Consider the following 22,268-nt stretch of genomic DNA (forward strand, 5'->3'; position numbering starts at 1 on the left):
CCAAGCGCATATATGAACGACTTATGATGGACTTGTTGCACTGTACTGCGAACCTCCACTGTCGCCGTCAGCGGTGGTCCATTGGAAGTTCACGATGAGTCTGCCTTGCCCTCACGTTTCCTAGCACCCCAGCATCGGTTCACTGTCATAGAAAATGGAGACCGCCAACGAGCTGCCTTTCAGAATGTCAGGTTCTGATAATGCTGTCTCACATTAGTACGTTGCCTCTACGTGTCGTCATCTGAAGTCCGCTACGCTAACAGCCAGGCAACAACACTAAACAGGAGTGATAGTACAGCTATCTGGTAGCCGTTCTACTTGTCACAGAAAATGGCATCTCTGATCGCTTACGTACCCGCAGATGGTGAGTACGTGTACGAAGTTACGCTGCCATCCAACCGTGTCTTGCAGATACTTCACTCTATTTCACAGACTATGTCCATTTCTCTCAAATCTCCTCAAAAGCCTTCCTTACAATAGTCCGCAATGACTGTTTCCTCTGCGAACCTGTGCACTGATACCTGTGTTTGTTGTAACTGCAGCCAGGACGGTCGCTGTGTAGCAGTGACGGAAGGCGCGGCGAGACCCGCAGAGAGGCCCGCGAACAACAACACAACGGAAAAGGAAGGACACGACCAACGAAGGACAGAACGAATACGACACGAAAGAACAATAGTCACAAGGAAACAAACACGTCCACTCGTACACGAACCAGGAAGAAAGCAGTCTAGCGCAAGCGAGGTGTAAACCGACGTAAGCGACATAAGACTGACTGGCTGAGTTTTTTTTTTTTTCTTTATTGATTGTCAGTTCCCCCGAAGGCGGTGGGCTGGCAGCAGCTTAGTACGCTGCTCTAGAGCCTACAGACTTTGTTTTGAAAAACGGAAGAAGAAAAGAAAAAGAAAAACAGGCGATAAAACGGTGACTTAAAGTGTAAAATGGTGGAAAAATGCAGAAAGTTGAAACAGAAAGCAAAAGGGGTTGGCAATGTTTATAAAAGACACAGGAATCAGACAAGTAACATAGTACACACACAATTAAAAAACATGGCGACAGTCTGGTTTCTGTTCGCAAGAGATAAAAAGCACACCCAGCGACAGTATGATGGCCGTTCGCAACACTTCCCAAAAAACACAACAAGGAACACTCACTGTAAAACACTCACTGTAAAACACTGCACGAAAATGGTGGCACAAAGGCCGATGGGGGGGGGGGGAGTCCTGGAGGAGGGGGAAGAACAAAGAGAGAGGAAGGAAAAAACGAAAAGGGGAGGGACCAAGGAGGGAGAGGACTCATAAAGGGGGAGAGGGGCTGGGCAGACGCGAGAGGGAATGAGAGGAGGCAGAGGAGGGAAATGCAAAAGGACTCGGGGGAGAGAAGGGGGCAGAAACAGGAGAGGTGGGGAAAAAAAGAGGACGGAAGGAGGGGAGAGGGAGCCCGGGAAAAGGACAGAGGAAAGGAGGGAGAGTGAGGATCAGAGTTGATAGGAGGGATAAATGGAGGGAGAGAGGGCATCATCCAGGAGGGGGAGTTGATGGAAGCCACCTTGGGAAAGGAGATGAAGGGTGTAGAGATGGAGGGTAGGGGGGACGCAACAGTGAAGATGTGGCAGGGGGCGGGGATGGGAGAGGAGAGGAGCAACCAGGGGGTGAGGGGGCCCAAGGCGGCGGGAGGTGTAGAGGATGCGGATATGTTCGAGGAATAGGAGCATATGGGGGAAAGGAATGAGATCTTAGAGGATCCACGTGGGGGACGGGAGGTATATACGGAAGGCGAGGCGGAGTGCATGACGCTCAAGGATCTGGAGGGACTTATAGATTTTTGGGGGGGGGGGGGTGGCGGCAGATATCCAGGCAGGACTGGCATAACAGAGGATGGGACGGATTAAAGATTTGTAGGTGTGGAGGATGGTAGAGGGGTGCAACCCCCATGTCCGGCCAGAGAGGAGTTTGAGGAGTCGGAGGCGGTTGTGGGCTTTGGATTGGATGGAGCAGAGGGATCCAGGTGAGGTGACGGTCAATGGTGAGGACTGGCTGAGCGAGTGGCCGGCGCTTAAATACGCTATCGGGGGCGTCGCTATTGGCCGATGGGACCACATGTTCCACTGTGGCACCCTCACACTAAAAGCGGGCCAGGAGGAGCGTGCCGCGACAGCTTGCGGCGCGATGGTGCACAGACCTGTAGGGCTCTTCGACGTCCATGGCGTCTGGTGTGGATTCAAATTCCGCGAAGCGAGGTACCGGAGAGTTGACATATTCCGAAATTTTATTTCAAGTGTTTTATCTCTTCTTCTACGTACCTTCGAAGAACAGTGACACCAGGGATTTGTGGATGTTGTAGTTTATTCCCCTGTCTCTGTATTTTAGCTTCAGCGTTCTGAGAGTTGTGAACCGTTATTGAATTTTACGTTATCGAAAGCTGTTTCAAAGTTGCCAAGTGCTAAGGACGTGTCGTGATATTTTTTTTTTTTTCATTTCCTAACCCGTTTCAGTACCATAACTCCTTGTGTAATACACTTTCCCTTGGGAAGCTGAACTAAACCTCCACTAGTACGACTTCATTCTTTAAACTTGCTCTGTAGGTTATTGCAGCCACCATCTTACAAGTGTTGCTGGACACACTAGTCGCCCATCGCCTTCACATTCAAGGTTTCTGTCGCTTGACATCATAACGGTCTCACTCGGAAACACGAAAACACAAGATTTGTATTTCTGTTGTATCGCCTGTGAAACTGAAGACGAATACCGGCGAAAGGGTTACAGAAATATTCAACTCTTTATTTTCTACGTTCATTAAAATTAACAATGATACATTTATTTACAAAGCCATGTGTAATTCAAATAACTTCTCTTCGTCCCCAAAGTCACGTCTCCCACTTTCCGTTAAATGTAATTCCACGTATCACACTTTGATAGATCTGTACAGAAGGCATCTCTTTCATTGGAGAGAACACCTCATTCACACAGTTCCAGTCTTTCCTGGCGTCCACTTCTCGAAGAACTACGTCCTCGGCTGCATCCTGGAGCAAATGCAGAACGCCTTGAAACAAGCTGTTCACTTCTCTGCAGGCAGCTCGTTGACACACCTGGAACAGAGCGGTTGCGTTACACTTTGTAATTTTCTAGGACATAGCAAGCGACGAGGAATTGAGGATTGGTACGAGTTATATAGGTACTTATTTAGAATACCAAAGTGTTTATTTCTGGAGCGATAAAATCTCTGCGTTTAAATTCCGATAGTTTAAATCCCTCAGTTTTTGGTACAGTCTATACATTTCTCTTCGCTCAAGTCACTTGCAAATGAGAAATTTCGACAATTTTAGCTACGTTGGAGGATTCCTCAACGCAACATAGCTGTAACAAAATTATTTTCTACATTATACCTCCTCGTCAACAGATACTGACGAAAAGGAACAGTACGTCTCTCATGTCCAGTTAACACGTGTTCATCTATCGCTGTCTGCCCACAGTCTGAAGTATATTTAAATAAAGCTACGTCGGATCAGTAATCATGGCCACTGCGACTATGCAGGGTGAGCTCGTATGTCTCCTTCCCAAATAATGCTTTATTTTAGAACAGGAATAATTTTTACCTCTCGCATACGGCTCAGCCTAAGGGAAAACAAGTTCCCCTAAAGTTCCATACAGCCACACAGCTGTTCGTTATCCTACATTACTCACTCGAATCTTAAATCACGGAAAAGAGTTTCGCAATATAATTGCCAGCAGAAGAGATTGGTGTTTAATCCGAGTATATCAGACAACAAATTAGTGGAGGTGATGATGCTGATTTTATCTAGAGTTAAATTTTCTCTCTGCAACTGAATTTGAGCTGATATGAAACTTCCTGGTGGATGAAGCTGTGCGCCAGACCGATACCCGAAATTAGGACTTTGCCTCTCGCGAGCATGGGGCCTACCGACTAACATACTCAAGGTACAATGATGCTCATAAATTAAGGATAATTGAAGAATGGGGTGCCACACAACACGGCACTACACAAAACTAGCGCTAATAGCTTAGGCACATAGGGAACACACACGACGCAGATCGCTAAGTCCGCATTATTGGTGATAAGTTGAGAAAACCGTCCCGAAACACATGTGCTACAAAACGACACTGTTTCCTGCGCATGTAGCCCCTCATTAATATGGGATATGATCACCATGCACACATAGACAGGCCGCACAACGGGTTTGCATACTCTGGATCAGGTGGTCGAGCAGCCGCAGGGATATAGGCTCCCATTCTTGAACCAGTGCCTGTCGGAGCTCCTGAAGTGTCCTAGAGGTTTGAATACGTGTTGCGAAACGTCGACCGAGAGCATTCCAGACGTGATCGATGGGATTTAGGTCTGGAGAACAGGCTGGCCACTCCATTCGCCTGATATCTTCTGTTTCGAGGTACTCCTCCACGATGGCAGCTCCGTGGGGCCGTGCGTTATCATCCATCAAGAGGACGGTGGGACCCACTGCACCTCTGAAAAGGCGGACATACTGGTGCAAAATGACGTCCCGATACACGTGACCTGTTACAGTTCCTCTGTGAAAGGCATGCAGGGGTGTACGTGGACCAATCATAATCCTACCGCACACCATCAAACCACGACCTCCATACAGGTCCCTTTCAAGGACATTAAGGCGTTGGTAGTACCTGGTTCGTGGTTCACGCCGGATGAAAACCCGGCGAGGATCACTGTTCAGACTATACCTCGACTCGTCCGTGAACATTACCTGGGACCACTGTTCCAAAGACCATGTACTGTGTTCTTGACACCAGGCTTTACGGGCTCTCCTGTGACCAGGGGTCAGTGGAATGCACCTTGCAGGTCTCCTGGCGAGTAAACCGTGTCTGTTCAGTCGTCGGTAGACTGTGTGTCTGGAGACAACTCTTCCAGTGGTTGCGGTAAGGTCCCGAGCAAGGCTACCTTCAGTACTCAGTACCCGTCTGCGGGCACTGGTAGTGAGATATCGGTCTTCTTGTGGTGCTGTAGACTGTGGACGTATTGTACGCAGCGCCTGGAAACGTTTCCTGTCTGCTGGAATCGTTGCCATAACCTTGAGATAACACTTTGTGGCACACGGAGGGCCCGTGCTACGACCTGCTGTGTTTGACCAGCCCACAATCGCCGTAGTATTCTACCCCTCATAACGTCATCAATATGTCTTCTTTGAGCCATATTCAACACACAGTCACCATTAGAACGTCTAAAAACGTGTGCACACTTACTCGCTGCACCGTACTCTGACATGTACCAACACACCTCTGCGTATGTGGACTGCTGCCAGCGCCACCGCGCGACGACCACAGGTCAAATGCACCGCATGGTCATATCCCGAGGTGATTTAAAGCCGCAAACCGCCCACCAGTGCGTTGTTTCACCATGTATCAGCATTATCCTTAATTTATGAGGGTGAGTGTAGATTCACAACCCGTCCTCACAGCTTTGCATCCGCCATTACCTCATCTCCTACCTTCCAAACTTCAAAGAAATTCTCATGCGAAACTTGCGGGACTAGCACTGTTGAAAGAAAAAATACTGCGGAGTCATGTCTTGGCTACTGACTGGGGAATTTTTCCAGAATGAACTTTTCACTCCGCAGTGAAGTGTGAGCAGATATGAAATTTACTGGCAGATTAAAACTGTGTGCCGGACCGAGTCACGATCTCGGGAGCCGAGGCAACGTTTCCGAGTTCAACTCTCCGTCCGGCACAGAGCTTTAATCTGCCACCAAATTTCTTGATTTTATCTCTTCATCGAGACAAGCTATTGCACTGAAGTTAGCTGAGGAGGGTGGAAAAGTAATACAAAGACCCTGGCCACTTCAAGATACCGGGAGATCTGACTTGTGGACCACTACAGCTTAACCGATAAAGAACTCCTGTGAATGATAAGAAGTCCCGTTAGATTCGTAGTTTATAACATTATTTTAATTTTGATGTCATTTAAGGAGATCAGAATCCGATTCAAATACCTGTCTTTCCATTGGGTCGTCCAAGCAGCTTCGCAGAGAAGCTCAATATTTCAGTTTGCAACTCCGGAATTGCTCAGAACCCCATGAGGCTCGTGTTGCTAATGGGACAATCAGTTCTAGGGGTTTAGTTAGGAGACCCTGACTAGTGTCTGTCACTGTCAATTATTCTGGCTAGAGATTAATCCACTGTTACACTTACCGGACAACCGAGAAATATGTAATCTCTTTGTTGCTTCTAAAATGAGATTTTGGGATAAACGCAGCGCTAGTCGCATTCTCTTCACTACATCTGCCTCTGAACCAGAAAGCAGGAGCACCCACAGTGCGACGGGGGGACTGAGGACCGACCGTTATTAATCAGCAAAACATATGGAGGCGAATCTCGTTTCGCTATGTACTGATTTCTCTCACCGCTGTCAGAAAAACGTCGGAAATGAGCAGAGTTTATTAACGTGTCACTACAAGCGGAAAAAGTTCTCATATCTAAGACTAATAAACGTTGCTATAGAGAAAGATACTGAGAACTTTGCGTTAAGAAAGTCTTCTTAATTCTTCAAGTAATAAATCTGCCTCTAAATTAATGAGAGCCGCCGTGCTGCGAGTTTTCTGTTGCTGACTGGGCCGGGAGACTGGAGGATGACGCTTAATCACGGCCGAGGTAGTTAGTGGCCAACACAGCAACCAGATGCGAGGGGAAGGCATGATCATATCGGCCGCTTTCATTTCTAAGGAACCTGCCCAGCACATGTCTTCAGAGTCTTACAAAAACCATAGCAAACCAATATCTGAATAGACGAGATTTCAATTGCAGTCGTTCCCAAAAGTGAATCCAGTGTCATGGGACCACATTACCACTGTGTTCCCCGGAAGACTTCCTTCAGTTAGTTTGCACATAATTCGCAAACTTTTATCGCCTACTTTTGTGTTACCATTCTTGTTAGAGATAATTTTAACTTTCACTCCTCAGTATCGAACGTTTCCCGATTTTTCACATAGTATAGTCTTGCATTCTTCTTGATGTCAGTCTAAAATTCCATCAGGAATTATTTTGCGCATATTTTTGATACTAGGATCCCGAAATCATTATCTTGAGTCATTTTCTCATCACTTTGTCATGCAATTTCTTTCACTCATGCCCGCATTAATTGTATAATTCTTTGTAAAATCTTTGAGTTCAATCTTTCTTTATAGCCATTAATTACGTCTCTCATCTTCTATAAATATTCTCTATGTTACACCTCCCATTTCACATTGCGCAACTCAATTTCTCATTGATTTGCAGTTTTCAAAAGATAACTCTGTTTATCGGAACTGGGAATTGATATGAAATTTGCAATTTCCTTGACACATATGACTCTCAACTTCATCTTTGACAGTGAGAAAAGCTGAAGAAATGAATTGAAATTTGTGATACAGCCAGGATTCGAATCCACGTTTCGTGCTTACTAAGGCAGATATGCTAACCATTACACCACCATAGCAGTGTAACTAACACACCCGCATGGACTATTGTACTCCAAAGCCCGCTCTAACAGAAATGTCAATTAATACCTTCACTCGTTTTCCACCTTCTTAAATCATCACTACTGCCGAGTCTCTCCAGCACTGGAATACGACCCCAGTTTGGCACGTGATGGGGAAACGCTGCCTGTACATCAGGACTATGTGATCTATTGATAAGATTGAATTACAATTTCCTTGACACATATGAATCTCAACTTTACTTTTAATAATGGCAGAAGCTGAGGAAATGAAGTAAATTTCGTGATAAGGCCGGGACTTGAACTCAGCTCTCCTCCTTACTATGCAGATGTCCTAAGGATTAAATCATCGTGGCAATATAGCTAACACTGTTGCATGAATTACTCTCCTTTAATGCTGTGCCTAACAAAAATTTAATTTCATGCTGCCAGCCCATTTTCCCCTACTTATCGAAGATAAAGTTGAGAGTCATACGCCTCAGGGAAATTGTAATTCCATCATATCAATAGATCTTCTACATCTGAGGTAGAGGTAGGGTTTCCCCATTTCGTACAAAGCTGTGGTGCTATTCCAATACCGGAGAATCTCGGCAGTACTAACGATTCGAGTTGGGAAAAATAGGCTGAAGGCGTGAATTGAAGTCTATATTATGGGTGGCACTGAAAGGGGGTAGCCTGTGTAACTATGTTAGCCGTACTGCTATAGTCATGTAATGGACAGCATGTATTTCTAGCAAGCAAGATACCTGGGTTCAAGTCCCAGCAATGGCACAAATTTTAATTCATATCTTCAGCTTTTGTCACTATCGAAGAATGGTTCCACACAGTCTTTTTTACTCACGTTTGGAATTTTCGTTTTATTAAGGGGTTAAATTCCCTAAGTGTTCATATTGGTATTTTGTTTCATGGCCTCAGCATCCACATCATCAGCAGTTTCAGTTACCCACAAAGGATCCAACATAACTCATAACTTTCAAAGTCTTGCATTCACAAACGAAATAAACATAATTTTCTTCTCATTCGAGCTAATTTTCCGATGTAGTCACAATTTTATTCTGTGGAATTCCTTCGTTTTTTGATAATGTTTACTTACATTAGAAGCTAACTGGTAAATGACTCCATGTACAGGAGATGATCTGGCGTCATCCAGTGACGTGTACTGTGCCTTCATTTGGAATGTGTGACTTAAAAATAACTTCCAGATTGTCAGGCATACATTTTAGTCGAATGATCCTATTCTCTGCAAGTATTTTTCAATTTTAATTTCACACTTTTCTATTCAGTATAGTATCTCTTGCACTGTTTCGGGATGGCTACTCCGTTTATGGCCACAGCCATATTCTTTGTGTTTCATCTGCACTGACTTTGGGATACCAGTTCAAAAAATGTCTTTGAATCAGTAGGCCTAATCTTCTGATTTAGAAGCATTTTCCTTCTGTAAACCCATTTATAGTTTCATTCGGTCCATCATGAAATACTGACCTCTGACTGGGCTATCCCGACGCATAGTTCAAATTGAGATTTGTTTGTTTGTTATCATTTAGTGAGAATATTTGTAATGAAGACTGTTATCTCCTCTGACAAACATACAGTTTTACGTCTTCGCTGTTGCTTTTCTGGTACACTGATGATTGCGTTGTTTCAAATTTTGTGAATAATTCTAAAAGTGGCTCATCTCATATTTCAAATGTTAAGAATATCTTGTCGTTTCCTGTTCCTTTTTACAGCTTCCGTATCACCGTTGCAGAAAGCGTTATTTAATTCCTTTGTCATCAAACAAGGAACGCATTCGTCCTAGAAATTCCCTGTGTTCGTTCGAGTGAAGTGTATAAACATAAGAGAAACTTTCTAAAACCCTTAGCACGGTATCCTTATGATTGTTATCGTAGCACCTGGGCTCTCGCAGGAGAGCTTCTGTAAAGTTTGGAAGGTAGGGGACGAGATACTGCAGAAGTACAGCTGTGAGTACCGGGCGTGAGTCGTGCTGCGGTAGCTCAGATGGTAGAGCACTTGCCCGCGAAAGGCAAAGGTCCCGAGTTCGAGTCTCGGTAGGGCACACAGTTTTAATCTGCCAGGAAGTTTCATATCAGCGCACACTCCGCTGCAGAGTGAAAATCTCATTCTGGAGCTTATTTTCTGTTTGAAACTATACAATACGTGTAGTTATTATTTACATTTGGAGCGTCATAATTTATTTCTATGTACCGATATTCTTCGCAGTACACAGTCAAGATGTATACTTCCTCATAATCTGGAATAACACAGTAACTACCTACCAGTATATTAAATCCAAAATTCCTACCTAATTGTCGGTTTCCTACTCTATTCGAACTTTGTTCTTCGTCTTAATTACTCGTATACTGATGTAATCCAATCAAACCTGGACAGAGAATTCGAATACTCTGGAAAATAAAACTTTCAATCTATCTCATCTATAGGAAAAATTAAAACATACCTGTTCCGGGAGGTGAGAGATATTACTACTGTTGATGCTTTTCCAAGAGCAATGAAACAACTGGCGACAAGAAAGAAAAGCAGGAAAGTCATCTACCCTCCCCCCCCCCCCCCCATTCGCCTTCACAGTGAGAAAAATAAGCAATTTCAGTCACTAGTTGCTGAAAAATCCAGCACCTTGGTTTTTGCCACATTTGAACAAGTTCTTGGCAGGAACATTTTGAGTCACACGAGCAAGCTATGACAGCCTATACGTGTAGTTTGCGCATCATCCACGATCTCGCTTCTGAGACAGTGGATTGTGAAGGACACCAGTACTGCGCGGGCAGTCGGAGAGCTTTTCACGTTGTCCATTAGAGTGGGCACTTTTTTTATTATTGCTGCAGAGGAGTCTCTGGGCCGCCACGGTAGTGTGAGCCCGCTTCCCTGGCCGAGGGGCGTCGGAGGCAGCCGGATGGAAGCCTGGAGCTGCAGGTGTCTGGGCAGCAAGAGGACTGCAGGTGGTGGCGTAAGATTCGTGATGACCAAACACTCCGTCACAGTCGTGGACTAAAGTGGGTAATGTGACAGCGTTATGGATGGCCTGTTCCTCACATGGGCATGTTAAGCTCAGGGTTGCTCCTCGATGCTATTTGACAACGGAGAGCTATATGCCAGAAACAGAATTCACGGTCTTTCATACTTCAAGTGCCACAGATGGAACACCGCACTTCACGCACAATGAGGATTGTTAGCTACACATCTCTCAGTCTTCGCGAAAGATAGGTGTCGTTTTGTGGGTAGGAACGAATCCCTTTCTGCTGTGGATCTCGAACTAACCGTTCGGTGTGCCCAACCTCCAATGTGAACAAAGAGAAACTATACATTGAGCTGACAAAAGTCATAGAATAGCGATATGCGCATATACAGATGGCGGATGTATTATGGACACAAGGTATAAAAGGGCAGTGCATCTGCTTAACTGTCATTTGTACCCAGGTGATCCATGTGAAAAGGTTCAGGACGTCATTATGGCCGCGTGACGGGAATTAACAGACTTTGAACGCGAAAGGCTAGTTGGAGGTAGATACTTGCAACATACCATTTCTGAAATCGCTGGACAGTTCAATGTTCCTAGATACACAGTGTCAAGAGTGTGCAGCGAATACCATACTCCCTCCACAGACAACCCGATGGCCGACGCCCTCCACTTAACTACCGAAAACAGTAGCGTTTGCGTGGAGTTGTCAACGCTAACGGATAAGCAACACTCAATGAAATAACCAAAGAAATAAGTGTGAAACGTACTACGAACTTAAGCATTAGGACGGGTGGCGAAATTTGGCTTTAATTGTCTGTGGCAGCAGACGACCGACGCGAGTGCCTCTCCTGGGCAGTTGGACCCTCGACTGCTAGAAAATTGGGGAATGTCAGACGAGTCGCGATTTCAGTTGGTAAGACCTGATGGTAGGGTTTGAGTATGGCACAGACCCCGCGAAGACATGGACCCCAGTCGTGAAGGCATTGTGCAAGCTGGTGGTAGTTCTGTAATGGTGTCAACTGTGTTTACATGGAATGGTCCGTATCCTCTGTTCCAAATCAACCGATCATCGACCGAAAATGCTTATGGCTATGTTCGGCTACCCAGAGATGATCCTGACCCACGCATGGAGTTCATTTTATGGATGACAGTGCGCCATGTCACGGGGCTGCAATTGTTCTTGATTGGTCTGAAGAACATTCAGGAGAATTCGAGCGAATGATGTGGGCACTCAGATCGCCCGTTTGAAACCTTTATCGGACATAGTCGAGAGGTCAATTCGTTCACAAAATTGTACACTGGTAACACTTTCGCAATTATGAACGGCTACAGAGGAAGTTGACTGAATATTTCTGCAGGGGACTTCAGACGACTTCTTTAGTTTCGCCAGCTGCTACATAGTCGTGGATATGAACAGTGATCCAATACCATCAAATGTTTTTTATTGGAGTCTTATGACCGATTTCAGGCAGTAGTGACCATCTTCAGATCTGTTGTACACCATGTGCTAATGTGATGAGGCCGTAGTGGCATCGTCAAAACATATAAATATACTCAGCACAAAATCGTCACATAGATATAAAATAAGGTGTAGAATGGGCCACATCGTCCACACAGTCATTTTTGGAACTCACATTAGGACATGGTGCAGAACAGATGTGAAGACGGTCATTACTGGCTGAAACGGGTCATCGTCAAAGGAACTGATATTGTGATCAAAGACTGGAATAAAAAACATTTGGCTTCTTTAGTCCATGCCACGCCTGACAATAGAAGATCCGACACTATATTAGGAGGGGTCTGGTGACTTTTGGAACCTTGGTGTACTTTAAGGTACGCCTACGAACAAGAACTGTATTTACGAATATAATGATAGTAGGTGAAGGTAAGTGCAGATACGCCATATGGACAAGATTACCCGTCTCATGAAGCGAGCAGGTGACTGCACCAGTGAGGCCCAAGCGAGCGGCCGGCGGCCGGCGGCGCCATCAGCTGCGTACGCGCGCCCGACCGGAGGCGGCAGCCGCGATGGCGAGGGCCGCCCCCAGCAGGGGGGCGGGGGGCGGCGGCCGGGGGGCGGACGCCGCCTGCCGCTGGATGGCCGCCGTGTTGTCCCCTGCAGCACACCGCGTCTCAGCGTCTGCCCACGCCTGCCGGGGCTCACCGCGAGCTGCAGCAACACAGCTCGCAGGTGCTTCCAAGTACATCCATAGTTTGCAAAACCACTGTGAGGTGCATGCGAGAGGCTACGTCCCATTATTCCAGATATTAGGTTTATTCTCGTTCATGTACAGAGTGCGCTAAGATGATTGTTTGAATGCCTCTGTGCACGTAGTAATTATTCTAATCCTTTCCTCACGACCCCTATGTGAGAGATATCTAATGTGTAGTAGCATATTCCTAGAGTCATCATTTAAAGCTGATCCTTGTTTGTTAACGAACTTACTTGGGATACTTTACGTTTATCTTCAAGAGTCTTGCAATTCACTTTGTTCAGTATCTCTGTGACACCCTCCCAAACATTAGAGAAGCCTGCGACTATTCCCGTTCCCCTTCTCTTTATACGATCAATATGTCCTGTTAGCTCTATTTGATGCGGTAAGGATCCCACTCACTTGAGCACTGGTCGCACGGATTCTTTGTAATCATCTCCGTTGTAGAATGGTTGCACTTGACCAGTATTCTACCAATAAACCGAAGTGTACGACGTGCTTTACGCACAGCTGAGCCTATGTGATCACTCCATTTCATGTCCCTACAAAGCGTTACACCGAGTATTTGCATGAGTTGCCCAACTGACACTCATTGATATTATAGTCATAGGATACGACGTTTTCTTTGTTTGGTGGAGCGCATAGTTTTACATTTCTGAACATTTAAAGAAGGTTGCCAAAGTTTGCACTACTTTGGAATCTTATCAACGTTTGACTGAATATTTATGTAGCTTCTTTCAGGCAGTACTTCATCATAGACAACTGCATCTCCTGCAAAAACTCTCAGGTTACTATCTATATTGTACGGAACGTTTTCACTATGCAACAACAATAGCAACAGCCCTAAAACACTTTCCTGCGGCACACCTGAAGTTACTCCTACATCTGATGATGACTCTCGATGAAAGATAACTTGCTGCGTCCGCCCTACCTAAAAGTCCTCAATGCAATCACAAATATCACTTCATACCCCTACGATCGAACTTTTGTCAATAAGCGTAGGTGTGGTACTGAGATAAATCCTTTTCGTAAATCAAGAAATACCACATTTACCTGACTGCCTTGATCCAAAGCTTTCAGTGTGTCATGTGAGAAACGTGCGACTTGGGTTTTACACGATCGATGCTTTCGGAATCCATGCTGGTTGCCATGGAGATGGTCATTCTGTTAAAGATATGTCATTATGTTTGAGTTCAGAACATGTTCTAAGCTTTTACAGCGAATCTATGCCAGAGATATGGGACGGCAGTTTTGTGAATCATTTCTACTACCCTTCCTGTAGGCAGTAGTGGTATTTGCTTTTTTCCTATAACTAGGAACAGTTTTTAGTTCGAGGGATGCACGATAGATTATAGAAGAGGGTCTAAATCATCCGAAAATTCGGTATAGATAGAGAACTCCATTGGTCCTGATGCTTTGTTCAGATTTAACCATTTCATGTCTCTCAATAAACGGTCATTTAAAACTTTGGGGTCATACTACATATTTTCAGATGTGGATCTAATAACCCTAAATGAGTACTCAGATCATTAGACCTTATAGCAGCAAGTGCAGCTCATACCCTCTGTTCAAATTACAAAATTTAATCACACCGTCACAAGTGCTGTTTTGGACAATTAGACAGGTAGCTAAGATACCTATCAACCAATAGCACCTCAGGTTACACTGCGGTTTCGTGCATCAACTACTTCATGTTGCATTCTAGCGACAATTGTAGATGAGTGCACATTCCTTTGCGTTGGGGCGCTACATTACACTTGTGCTACTTCATATAACGAGTAATGATTTGGCAGCCAGTATCGAAAGATAAACAGTGATAAACTCTAGAGCACTGCATCAGCGTGGCTAAGGTGAGTGAGAATTAGTCGTTCCCCGTCGCTCGCTGTTCCCATAGTCCATCCTGACTCGCCATGACGCGGGCGCTTACTGGCCGACCGCGACTCAGCAGATGCGTGTCCTTCATTGGGGACATGTTGAAAATGTGTGCCCCGACCGGGACTCGAACCCGGGATCTCCTGCTTACATGGCAGACGCTCTAACCATCTGAGCGACCGAGGGCACACAGGATAGTGCGTCTGCAGGGACTTACCCCTTGACGACCTCCAGTGAGACCCACAATCCCAATATGTGCACACCACTTCATTCGTAGTGCGCCTAATAGATGTTTGCCCATCATACTCATTACTCGTGGCAGATTAATCTACCAAGTCCCGTACGAGTTCGGGCATAGTGTGTGCGTTCGCACAATGTCATGGCCTGGAAGCCATACTTTATCTATATATGACGGTAGCATCTGTTCCCGAAAGAACAGTTACCGTTGATGAGCATGCAACATTGCTGGAATGAAATGATAATTAAAAGGGATAAGCCCCTGCAGGCGCACTATCCTCTGTGCCCTCTGTGGCTCAGATGGATAGAGCATCTGCCATGTAAGCAGGCGATCCCAGGTTCGAGTCCCGGTCGGGGCACCCATTTTCAACATGTCCCCAGTGAAGTATATCATCGCCTGGTTCCAGCTAGGGTGCTCATTTAATTATCATTTCATTCTAGCAAAGCTGCATGGTCATCAACGGTAACTGTTGTTTCGGGAACAGATACTACCGTCATACACTCCTGGAAATTGAAATAAGAACACCGTGAATTCATTGTCCTAGGAAGGGGAAACTTTATTGACACATTCCTGGGGTCAGATACATCACATGATCACGCTGACAGAACCACAGGCACATAGACACAGGCAACAGAGCATGCACAATGTCGGCACTAGTACAGTGTATATCCACCTTTCGCAGCAATGCAGGCTGCTATTCTCCCATGGAGACGATCGTAGAGATGCTGGATGTAGTCCTGTGGAACGGCTTGCCATGCCATTTCCACCTGGCGCCACAGTTGGACCAGCGTTCGTGCTGGACGTGCATACCGCGTGAGACGACGCTTCATCCAGTCCCAAACATGCTCAATGGGGGACAGATCCGGAGATCTTGCTGGCCAGGGTAGTTGACTTACACCTTCTAGAGCACGTTGGGTGGCACGGGATACATGCGGACGTGCATTGTCCTGTTGGAACAGCAAGTTCCCTTGCCGGTCTAGGAATGGTAGAACGATGGGTTCGATGACGTTTGGATGTACCGTGCACTATTCAGTGTCCCCTCGACGAGCACCAGTGGTGTACGGCCAGTGTAGGAGATCGCTCCACACACCATGATGCCGGGTGTTGGCCCTGTGTGCCTCGGTCGTATGCAGTCCTGATTGTGGCACTCACCTGCACGGCGCCAAACATGCATACGACCATCATTGGCACCAAGGCAGAAGCGACTCTCATCGCTGAAGACGACACGTCTCCATTCGTCCCTCCATTCACGCCTGTCGCGACACCACTGGAGGCGGGCTGCACGATGTTGGGGCGTGAGCGGAAGACGGCCTAACGGTGTGCGGGACCGTAGCACAGCTTCATGGAGACGGTTGCGAATGGTCCTCGCCGATACCCCAGGAGCAACAGTGTCCCTAATTTGCTGGGAAGTGGCGGTGCGGTCCCCTACGGCACTGCGTAGGATCCTACGGTCTTGGCGTGCATCCGTGCGTCGCTGCGGTCCGGTCCCAGGTCGACGGGCACGTGCACCTTCCGCCGACCACTGGCGACAACATCGATGTACTGTGGAGACCTCACGCCCCACGTGTTGAGCAATTCGGCGGTACGTCCACCCGGCCTCCCGCATGCCCACTATTCGCCCTCGCTCAAAGTCCGTCAACTGCACATACGGTTCACGTCCACGCTGTCGCGGCATGCTACCAGTGTTAAAGACTGCGATGGAGCTCCGTATGCCACGGCAAACTGGCTGACACTGACGGCGGCGGTGCACAAATGCTGTGAAGCTAGCGCCATTCGACGGCCAACACCGCGGTTCCTGGTGTGTCCGCTGCGCCGTGCGTGTGATCATTGCTTGTACAGCCCTCTCGCAGTGTCCGGAGCAAGTATGGTGGGTCTGACACACCGGTGTCAATGTGTTCTTTTTTCCATTTCCAGGAGTGTATATAGATGCGTATCCACTTGGAAGCGGCTGCCAGCCACGTCATAATGTAGAGGCCGCCTGAGTTCCGGGCCGGCGTGGTTTCGGAGCCGCGTCGGCGGCCTCAGGCTGCCTGAGGAGGTTAACGTCGGTCGTCCGCAACAACTTCTGCTCAGATACACCAGGACTGTTCGTCCTGTCCGCCGCACACAGTAGGCAAATTAAGGCGTCGCCCATCTTCCCAGTTCCTGCAATAATCCTGTAGCAGCCACCGTTCACGCGTCACAGACCACTCCGTACTGTTTCACAATGTAGCAGCACGTGTGTCGCTGTTGCCTGTTATGGAACGTGAGTGGTTTGCAAGAACGCAGCTACCTCGAGTCGTTAACAGAAGACTTGTACCGCTGCAAATAATGATCTCCTAAAGGTGACTCCTAATATTAAGATACTCATTCTCTGATCGTGTATAATCCGTACGATTTAGGGCCTAGGGATTTGTGAATTCTGCGTACAGTGTACTTCACTTACCGCTCGACGAGGTGTTCCACAGTACCTGTTAAATAGATGTTGCAGAGGACAGACTGTCCCACGAACATTATTACCAGAGTTTATAATTTTAAATGTGAAAGCAAAGATAGTTAATAGGTTGTTCTCTGAGAAATGGCAGATGATACGTCAAGTCGCTGTAGACTTAATGTTTACAAATAAAGAAATAATAGGACACCAGAAACAACATTCCGCACCAAAGAATAAAATTGCACACTATGTTACGCAAGGAGATTAATCAGATTATTGGCGAAAATGGATTTAAAAATGAAAATAATAAGTGTCTCTCGAGTAAAACATTCTATGCTGCATATGATTAGTCAGATAAGTAATGGATCTGTTAAGAAATGTAGCGCCAGTAAATAATAATGAAACAACTTACTTGAAAGAGAGCAAATATCATCAATGGAGAATACTGATACCGTACCATCTTACTGTTGTCCACGTAGCACTCGTTATGAAGAAATGAGACATTTTTCATGCAAGTTACTGGGAAATTGTGATACACGAAATGGAAATCATGTTTCGTGCTTATGTCAGCTGAGAGTGTGTGCAGTGTTGTGTTATGAGGCAGTGTCTGTTACAGGCAGATCGCATTGTCCTGTGATCGCTACAGAGAGGTGAACTGACAGTGCAGCCCTGTCCTTTGACAGAACTAAATAACTTCCTTGCCACACTGTATACACACGAGATTATTATACACCAGGATAAGCTGAATATGGTTACGTTCTTTTTTTAAGAATATGTTCTCGTTTTTGGTAGGATTTAAGTTGCAGTTTCCATCTAGCCTTGCTGATTTAGGTTTTCGATGGTTTCCCTAAATTTATTCACGCAAATACGATTCCTATTACAAGGTCACGGCCGAGAAACGGCTCCGGCTTTCTCAGAGTTTACCAGTAAGTGTAAAAATGCCTGAAAATATGAGTTATGCGTTTCTTCATTCATAAACTGTGACACCACAGCACGTTGAGTCTCGTTGTGAAATTGATCCACGCATAAGTGAAGCTGTCACCGCTGCTATAGAACCGATATGCAACTGTAACCCTCACTGTACAGGAGCATTGCCTTATTGCAACGCAGCGAATGTCTTCCAATATTTTTTACTCTCGATTTCAACTTCAGGGAATGACACCATTTTGGGGAGCTAGAGCTGAAACGTATATACAGACCCTGAATTTCGACCCACACCAAACATGAAATCTGTAGCCGTACCCGAAGGCTAAAAAACAACAGGACTTTGGATGAGGAGGACATTACTACTAAATAATTGCAGGGTATAGGGAGAAAACACCTTCGAAGAGCTTGTACAAATCATCACAGATACTTGGCAGGCGGAACAACTGCCTGTCATGGGAAGAGCATAATCATTTAGCAACTCCGCAAGAGTGGATGTCGAGCTTTCGCGTCACGTACAAGACATACTCAGAATGTTTATCTCAAATGACACAAGCACAGCATACACATAACATCTGGCAAGGTGAAGTGGGCTTCTGACAAGGGCAGTCAGGCGAAGAGCTGATCCTGAACCTGAAAAGAACGCTGAAACATAAGGCGAACCACATCAACCAATCGTCCGCATCTTCACCCAATCAAAGCTGTTTGCAATTAAAACTCCTATTCGCCCAGAAGGTGGACTGTCGTCACACGTCTTCAACCTCACTCTAGATAAATTCATCAGAAAAAGTAAAAGGGGATTAAAAACCCAATAACTCTGAAAGCATCTTCAGCTTGGACGAAGGAAAACGACATTGCGATATGCTGCTTAGTTTTTGTAGACAGTGAATTTGCTTCAATCAAATAGAAAAGGTCAACTGAGCATGCACTGTTCTGATGTGAGTTAACCTGCATTGAATTTAACATTTAGAGATCGAACGTGAAGTACGGCCAAATGGAAAAGATTAGACGCTTCAAGTATTTTGGCGAGATCGTATAACTAACTTAGCTAGAAATGGAAGCACAGACATTTTGATTATGCAAGAGAGCGTACGGAATGAAGCATGACATCCGCTGCAAAAGTGCACGTCTTGGCACACAGAGGTTAGACACTACAACCTGGCAATCAAATCTCAAGCCCTGTACGCCAGCGAAACTGTATTTGTAAACAACAGGGGAGAAATATTATCAGGAAAGTAGCCAGAACGAAGAACGAAGAAAAACTAGGAAAGTTCTTGGCGCAGAAAGAACTAAAAACTTATGCAGACCGAAATCATGCAAAGCAACAGACGAAGAATAAATTTTATAGTCAAGTTCAGATACTCCAACAATGAGGGTTACTGTGAAGAATACGACACGTATAGGAAATGACGAATAAGCGGTGTAAACAGTAGCTGTTCACGACGTACCATGGAATGTAGTGAAGGTAGAGACGGGAAATTTTATGTAAGAACCTTGTAGTTTATCAGGCCGAAAAAATCCTCAAACTAAAATCAACAAAGCAACAGCGCATGTGCGAAGCGCAAAACTTTGTCTGAAATCTTCCTTGAATTCAAAATGCCGTGTTCTTTCACAAAATGAAAAGTAACACTTCTGTAAATTTTGAGTCAAAGTATTGTGATTTTAACAGCATGAAATTGACAGTTAAATCCTTTTATTTGTCTGGCCTCCTCCTAAGAATCTACTGTGCTAGTAAGAGTGAAACGGAGAATTCTACACGTAATTAGTTTTTGCATAATGTTTACGAAAGTCCTTTTTTCTTTCATAATCCTCACGCTTTCGCTTAAATTAATGATGTTAGCAGAATTGCCATCTAAGTCGATGTCATGCGTGAGCTAGAAGGTATTGAAAATCTCCGCGACGAACATACGCTGCAGTTGCTGTGGCATTTATAGGCCAATTTGAGGCTGATTCCTGAATTGATAGACCGCAAGTGATCAATTAAAAATTATTCGTATCTATGGCCCGTACTCTACTGACGTATGTTGTAAACGGTTGCTGTTTACGCTCTGTGTAATGGTCGACAGTATGGACCAAACAGGAATGTGTTTAATGACTACGATAGTTAGTGAACAAATTTAAAAATTGTAGTTTTTAGATATCAGCAACACTAAGGAAGAAAAGTTCGATTACACAAACAAAAGGGAATTAGAATACGTCAGATACACGTGTACAGAAAAAGAGATCGATGTAAAGGTAGAAAATTCACAAACGAAGGGAGATTTTAATATGTAAGAGTGGCATTGTGAAGTTATGAAGAAAGAATGACAGGAAACTTTGCAGAAGAGAGAATGATGAAGTGTTGTTGTTGTTGTTGTTGTTGTTGTTGTGGTCTTCAGTCCTGAGACTGGTTTGATGCAGCTCTCCATGCTACTCTATCCTGTGCAAGCTTCTTCATCTCCCAGTACCTACTGCAACCTACATCCTTCTGAATCTGCTTAGTGTATTCATCTCTTGGTCTCCCTCTACGATTTTTATCCTCCACGCTGCTCTCCAATGCTAAATTTGTGATCCCTTGATGCCTCAAAACACGTCCTACCAATTGATCCCTTCTTCTAGTCAAGTTGTGCCACAAACTTCTCTTCTCCCCAATCCTATTCAATACCTCCTCATTAGTTACGTAATCTACCCACCTTATCTTCAGCACCCTTCTGTAGCACCACATTTCGAAAGCTTCTATTCTTTTCTTGTCCAAACTGGTTATCGTCCATGTTTCACTTCCATAGATGGCTACACTCCATACAAATACTTTCAGAAACGACTTCCTGACACTTAAATCTATACTCGATGTTAACAAATTTCTCTTCTTCAGAAACGATTTCCTTGCCATTGCCAGTCTACATTTTATATCCTCTCTACTTCGACCATCATCAGTTATTTTACTCCCTAAATAGCAAAACTCCTTTACTACTTTAGGTGTCTCATTTCCTAATCTAATCCCCTCAGCATCACCCGATTTAATTTGACTACATTCCATTATCCTCGTTTTGCTTTTGTTGATGTTCGTCTTATATCCTCCTTTCAAGACACTGTCCATTCCGTTCAACTGCTCTTCCAAGTCCTTTGCTGTCTCTGACAGAATTACAGTGTCATCGGTGAACCTCAAAGTTTTTACTTCTTCTCCATGAATTTTAATACCTACTCCGAATTTTTCCTTTGTTTCCTATACTGCTTGCTCAATATACAGATTGAATAACATCGGGGAGAGACTACAACCCTGTCTCACTCCTTTCCCAACCACTGCTTCCCTTTCATGCCCCTCGACTCTTATAACTGCCATCTGGTTTCTGTACAAATTGTAAATAGCCTTTCGCTCCCTGTATTTTATCCCTGCCACCTTCAGAATTTGAAAGAGAGTATTCCAGTTAACGTTATCAAAAGCTTTCTCTAAGTCTACAAATGCTAGAAACGTAGGTTTGCCTTTTCTTAATCTTTCTTCTAAGATAAGTCGTAAGGTTAGTATTGCCTCACGTGTTCCAACATTTCTACGGAATCCAAACTGATCTTCCCCGAGGTCCGCTTCTACCAGTTTTTTCATTCGTCTGTAAAGAATTCGCGTTAGTATTTTGCAGCTGTGACTTATTAAACTGATAGTTCGGTAATTTTCACATCTGTCAACACCTGCTTTCTTTGGGATTGGAATTATTATATTCTTCTTGAAGTCTGTGGGTATTTCGCCTGTCTCATACATCTTGCTCACCAGACGGTAGAGTTTTGTCATGACTGGCTCTCCCAAGGCCATCAGTAGTTCTGATGGAATGTTGTCTACTCCCGGGGCCTTGTTTCGACTCAGGTCTTTCGGTGCTCTGTCAAACTCTTCACACAATATCTTATCTCCCATTTCATCTTCATCTACATCCTCTTCCATTTCCATAATATTGTCCTCAAGGACATCGCCCTTGTATAAACCCTCTATATACTCCTTCCACCTTTCTGCCTTCACTTCTTTGCTTAGAACTGGGTTGCCATCTGAGCTCTTGATATTCATACAAGTGGTTCTCTTCTCTCCAAAGGTCTCTTTAATTTTACTGTAGGCAGTATCTATCTTACCCCTAGAGAGACAAGCCTCTACATTCTTACATTTGTCCTCTAGCCATCCCTGCTTAGCCATTTTGCACTTCCTGTCGATCTCATTTTTGA

General features: G+C 45.0%; 1 protein-coding gene and 1 non-coding gene across 2 annotated transcripts in view; both read right to left on the reverse strand.

Moving 5' to 3' along the window:
* Positions 1-2,784: 2,784 nt before the first annotated feature.
* The window catches only part of LOC124798089 (zwei Ig domain protein zig-8-like), a gene marked incomplete at its 5' end in the record, with an annotated part of 169,720 nt that continues 150,236 nt past the window's right edge, over positions 2,785-22,268 (reverse strand). Inside the window, one exon of the mRNA XM_047261331.1 lies at positions 2,785-3,085. Coding sequence (XP_047117287.1) covers positions 2,955-3,085 — 131 coding nt within the window. The remainder of the gene's footprint in view (positions 3,086-22,268) is intronic.
* Positions 14,627-14,701, reverse strand: Trnat-ugu. Its single transcript has one exon. It is a non-coding gene; the product is annotated as a tRNA-Thr (tRNA).

This window comes from Schistocerca piceifrons, chromosome 5, assembly GCF_021461385.2.
Source record: "Schistocerca piceifrons isolate TAMUIC-IGC-003096 chromosome 5, iqSchPice1.1, whole genome shotgun sequence".
Taxonomy (NCBI): domain Eukaryota; kingdom Metazoa; phylum Arthropoda; class Insecta; order Orthoptera; family Acrididae; genus Schistocerca; species Schistocerca piceifrons.